The sequence below is a fragment of the Hordeum vulgare genome, chromosome 4H (assembly GCF_904849725.1).
Source record: "Hordeum vulgare subsp. vulgare chromosome 4H, MorexV3_pseudomolecules_assembly, whole genome shotgun sequence".
NCBI classification, from domain to species: domain Eukaryota; kingdom Viridiplantae; phylum Streptophyta; class Magnoliopsida; order Poales; family Poaceae; genus Hordeum; species Hordeum vulgare.
Window position 1 is genome coordinate 15,814,357 of NC_058521.1, and position 5,926 is coordinate 15,820,282.

The following is a 5,926-nucleotide window of genomic DNA, read 5'->3' on the forward strand; positions in this document are numbered from 1 at the left end:
TTGTTTTTATATGGAATTATATGAAATGAAACTATATGCATGCATATAAACATATTTTGCTATGTATTACTCCCTCCAATCCAACAGTGTTGTGGTTTTATATCAAATTGACCTAAAACGACGAAACTTATTTTGGATTGGAGGGAGTGGTACATAAGAATTTATCACGATGCTTGTGAGTATATGTATGTAACATTGAGAGCGCATGTTGCTTGTTAAAGCTATTCCAAGTATTATGATCCACAGGCAACAAGGACTGTTTTAGGAAATGAAACAACAGAAAATCAAACTCATATGTAACATTGAGAGTGCATGTTGTTTGTTAAAGCTCCTCCAAGTATTACGATCCGGAGGCAACAGGAAACTGTTTTATGAAATGAAACAATTGAAAATCAAACTCATCTGCCATTCATATCAATTGCCACTCATCAAATATATCAACTCATTCACCAGAATACCTGCAGATCTGATCGGATTCGAGTTTGACAATCATAGAATTAAGGAAACGGAGATTAGAATCCACGCATGAATTACATGAATTAATCAGCAGAAGTTCTGGACTAGTAGCTACAACTACAATACTGCATCATGCAATGACCAAGGCAAGTTCAGCGGCACGGAGCTAATTCACAAGCTAGAACAAATTATTGCTCAAATCATCCATGGAACAAAGCAGGATATATATATATATATATATAAATTAAGTGCACGTTCAAGGCGAGACAGCGGAAGTAGTTCTTGTACCGTGTACGCACGTCGTCGCTTCTCAGTAGTGCTGGGAGTTGGCAAACACCACTCCACCGAGCTCCCATTGCTGCTCCAGCTGGTGCTGGTAGTAGTTGCCGATGCTGCCGTACCCTCCATTGCCGAAGCCAGCCATGATCGCTTCGCTCGGCATGGACGACGAGCACCCCTCCTCCAATTCAGCGCCTGGCGTGTTCATGGACGAGGAGCGATTGATCAAATTGTTGGGGCTGGTGACCAACTCGTCCAGCCTCGCCGCCGCCATGCCGGTGGTTGCCGGCTCGATGTTGATTGTGGACGCGAGCGTCACCCATCGCATCCGGTTCTTCTCCCTCGTCCGCTCCCTTGCCCTCTCCCTCGCCTTTGTCCTCGACTCCTTGTCGGGGATCAGGTGCGCACTGGCCAATTTCCTTTGCGGCTTGGGGTTGGCGGGTGCCCTTTTGGAAGCCCTCGGCGCCGGCTTCTTCCCGTCGGCGTGATCACCACCTCCAGCCTCCGTCCCTGGCTGCTTGTGCTTGCCGTCGGCGACGGAGAGGCTGCTGGAGCCGTCCTCCTCGCAGTCGGAGGACGCCTCGTCAGTCATGACCTCCTTGATGGCGCCCTTTGACGTATTGAGGAGCCATTGCACCGTCTTGCTGGCCTTGTCGAAGCCGAGCATGTCCTGGAGCGCGAAGAACTTGCGGGCGACGTCGAGGGACAGCCGCATCCGCCGGTCCCTCATCCCGCCGGCGGTGCATATCTTGCTGTGACGGTCTTTCCTAGCGGCCGCGCTGTCGAGGCCTCCACCGCCGTGCAGGCCTTGTGCCTTTCCAGCCCCGTCTGGCCTGGGCGCCGGCGCCTGATCCATCAGAAGCAGCTCCGACGGCGACTGGTCGTCGATCTCGGCTGCTGGCGGCGTGGCCTCACCGGCACCGGAACCGGCACCGGCACCGGCACAGAGGTAGTTGTGGTGGAAAGGGTCGGCGGCGAATGCAGGGGAGGAATGGTAGTAGAGCAAGGATTGGTGATCCGGCGCCTTTGGGGAGGGAGGGCTGAGCTGCAGCTGCTGGTAAAGGGGTAAGTCCATGGGGCTTGGGGAATCATAGAAAGGAAACATGCTTTAGTGATGTGACTCCAAGGCCCCTGAGACCTCTCGTCTCTAGGCCCTCGGAAGAAGAGCGACTGCTAGCTAGCTGCAGCTGCGCGCGTCTACTGTGCGTCTGTGCGTGAGAGAGAGAGAGGGGTGTGGCCTAGGAGCTATGATCAGATGTATCCCGACTCCGGCCATGCATAAGCTCTTCACGCTTGTGTGTCTGCGTGTGGAGGAGAGAAGGAGAGAGATGGTTAAAGAGGTCTAGCAGGCTAGCACCTGCAGGAGGAGATAAATCTCTCTTGAGAGTGTTGCAGAGGGGCGATGAGGAGGAGGAGCGGTACTGGTACCTAGCTCATATATCCTGGGTTCACACACACACACACACACACACAGAGCATGGGCTCTTGTGTGGGAGGGCTACTAGCTAGCTAGGGAGAGAGTGCTTGTGGTTAGAGGGATTGATGCCTAGAATTTTAGATGTGAATACTCTCCCTACCTGAGAGGGGTGTGCCATCTTATAGCACACCGCCGTGCTAGAGAGAGAGAGAGAGAGAGAGAGAGAGCTGTGTGTGTGTGTGTGTCTGTGTGTGTGAAAGAAAGAGAGAGGGAGAGAGGGAGTCTTATTGTGGTGCGTGGATAGGGAGAGAAGGACACTGCTGGGGGAAAGGGCATGTGTGCATGTTGGAATGCTATTGGCTACTAGTGACCTAGGGCATTTATTTCCAGAACACCCAAGGGTGGTGACCAGCCATGGCCGTCGTGTAGGATGGTGCTTTTGTTCCTTTGAGCCCCTTCTTCAGGAAACGAATGACCTTGTTTTTTTGTATCTGCACTTCTGCGCACAGCAATTCGCCTACCCCGGTATACATTGAACGTTGTTGGGGCATGGATCGGATCATGTAACCAAAGGACCAGTTGCTGGTAGCTACATTAGTGTACAAGCACATAGTAGGGGACCAAGGTTATATGCATGGGACCTTTCTGAGTTGGGATAAGTACTACACTAGCTAGCTACTTCTCATATTCAAAACATACGGACTTTACCAAATTAATCCACCTTTGCAGCCATCTTTGACACTACAACAAGTATGACTATGATCTTCTTGATCAACTTTTTTTTTTATTGAAATGATCTTCTTCAACCACTCGCGCCTTATCATTTCTCAAGATAGGAATGGACCAATGTTAACCATTGGGACATCGGTCTGACCAAAAATTTCAAAAACTAGGCCATGTGAGTTGGACACCATCTGCCTATCGGAACAAGCGGATTGACACAAATTTGGTTGCCCAAAATTTTAGTAGCTTTTATGTAGCATATACGTTAGTGAGGGTGGTTAGCCTTGTGTTTATAAAAATTAAATTATTGATTCAAATTGCCTTTTTTCTAGAGTTACACATATATATACTAGCATCTTCACACACTCATTGCCGGGAGCTTATGCAAGCAACGTCGAGGGAGTCGTCGATGTGGACAAGAAGACGCTGCGGGAGCAATCTACGAAGAAAATCACCACCCAAAAGAAGAGAACACCAAAAATGCCTGTAAAAGCTCTGAAGACCACCATGAGTGCCGGTAGAAACCAAGCGGATCCACGAGAGACCAAAACCGACCGGATCCTGAGAGGCCCGTCGGAGACACGTGCCCGCACACCCTTCACCAATGATATTATTTTTCAAGATGCATTCAAGTATACCCACATTCAACAATTGGAACTTGTACGTACCATTCATAAAGCAGAAATATATGGGTTGGACATGTAAGAATAATATTGTTTTGTTTTGCAAAATACTTTGATGCCATATATCATTTTCAGGCACACAAGTGAAAAATCACAGTTACAACCATACAATGGAATGGATACAGTAACTTCCATGAGCTAGGAACTAATGACACTGGACCAGTGGGCCAATTAATCGCATCTCAAATTCACAGCTACTGGGCGGAGCACATGCGTGTACATGGACCACTGACCAAAAGGTATGTACTAGCGCACTAGGGTTAGTCAAAGAGTTGTGACTCCGGCCCGGTTAGCTGCACGAAGCCACAACCCCTGTAGCAGATGGTAGTTATGGAAAGCTGTGGGGGCTGTTCATGGCCGCATGGGCAAGTGATCGATCTTAACGCAACACCTGCTGAGAACTTCCAAATTTACTAAACATGAGAAACGTACCACCGGACCTTTTGAGTAGTGACCAGAGCCAACCAGCTAGCATTCGTGCCTTGTGACCTAGAGTGGTGTTATATGAGCATATGCAACGAAAATGCCAAATGGAGGCCGAGCTTTATGAAGACTTTAATTTGGAATCTTTAAAATTCAGGCTTTTCGGTTTCAAGAAATTCTAAAAAGAATACAGATATACCTAGAGACATGTGTATAAACTTTCTGGAAAAAATACATCAAAATGATAGCTACAGAAAAAAAACACAAATTTGTAGCTTTTAAAATACGCATTGTTCATCCTCCAATTCATGATTTGTTTTGCAGCTTGCAGTTCAAGGTATTTCATCCTGAAACTCTACAAAAATAAGCATTACATCCTTGTATACATGTGTATTTTTTTCCATCATCTTTTGAAACTAGAAATTTTGAAGTTTGATTTTTTCAAAATCAAATCCTTCATGGAGCTCGATCTCCAAAATGCCCTACTCAATATGTAATTAATATTGCAATGTTGCCTTCATTTTCCTTGTGTGTCTAGGCAGTACTTCTATATTCCAAACAATAAAGACAACAACTAGTTGCCGTCTATTTTATATACCAAAGCACACATTATGGAAGACAACTGGGAAATCTGCTAATAATTCTCATAAAGAGGGAAAACATTTGATTGTCGATTTGGTGGACCATCTCTTCACTGTTAATTATATCACAACCATTAGATCTACATATAGTTGGATCGAAACAGATCGTACCCATTTGATCATGATCTAGATAAATCCATCAGGTATTTATAGTTGTACCAAAATAAACCATAACTGTGAGACAGAACATAACCTACCTAAATTGATGGCATCCATTAGATCTACGTGTAACGTATATTAGATCTTCATTAAAGTACGTAAATCGATCATAATCAGTTGCTCTTTGTACTAAAAAAACACAACTGATAGATTATCATGGTTATAGTAGGCAATTATCTCACAAATATTATTTTTAGTGTGCATATTAAATAATGGTTGAAATAAACAAGTGCATGCCTCACACATGATTTTAATATATTAGTCATCACCACATACACCAATGCTAATGTAATGCAATTGATAGATATACGATAGGAACCTTACAAAATCGAAAATGAAATATGCCACTTACCATATTATTCCATGTTGATATTTAGTACTATTAGCACCATACAAAATATCACAGGGTGATACACAAAATAAAATGAATGATAAGTGTATGCATCAACATGAGCATCAGTGGAGTAGTACATAAATGAGTGGCTCTTACTGCAACCTAAGTCTGAAGGGCGTTCTATTCATTTATTTGCTAATTTTAACTGAACAAAACTATAATTATATATGCAAGTAGGAACCATCTGAACAATCTGGAATGGAACAGAAAAATGGATTACTTTGTGTATTTATGCACAAATAATAATGTGTCATAGAGTTCCAGACCTATCCTAAAGAGTGTACGATAATTGATCGAGCGTGCATGCGGATTGCAGATTTATTTTATAAGTATAGGTATAGTTCGATGCCTGAGTGAATAGATACATAATTAAGCAATGAATCAACAATCGTAGATTTTTGTTAATGATGGTTAAAGATATAATTTTCTTTTTTATAACACAAAGTCTATCTATATATTCATAATAAAGTTTAAAGATACACATGTAAAATAATATCAACATTTAAATAGCATATATTATGCAATCAAACAGTAATATGACTAAAAAAGTACATGAGATTAAAAAAGGAATTTACACTTTTCACATATTAAGAGCAAATACAGTAAGGTGATGTAAGCATGATGTGATGGTGTAATTATTATATTCTTACTTAGCTAGGAAAAGAAGAGAAAAGAGAAGAGACGGGGTTGTAAATTAGTAGTTAGCTGTACCACTGGCTGGAACAAACATTGTGAGAGAAGGCGGTGGGTC

General features: G+C 43.6%; 1 protein-coding gene across 1 annotated transcript; it reads right to left on the reverse strand.

Annotated features, from left to right (window-relative positions):
- Positions 1-385: 385 nt before the first annotated feature.
- Positions 386-2,315, reverse strand: LOC123447400 (transcription factor TB1-like). The gene is made up of 2 exons (XM_045123997.1): positions 745-2,315; positions 386-466 (listed from the first exon to the last, which is right to left on the reverse strand). Exon 1 carries the CDS (start codon positions 1,838-1,840, stop codon positions 767-769), a length of 1,074 nt encoding a protein of 357 aa, XP_044979932.1. The 5' UTR covers positions 1,841-2,315; the 3' UTR covers positions 386-466; positions 745-766.
- Positions 2,316-5,926: the final 3,611 nt, after the last annotated feature.

Excerpts from the sequence above, each read along its gene's own strand:
- LOC123447400 (XM_045123997.1), bottom strand. The coding sequence starts at position 1,840 with ATGTTTCCTTTCTATGATTCCCCAAGCCCCATGGACTTACCCCTTTAC.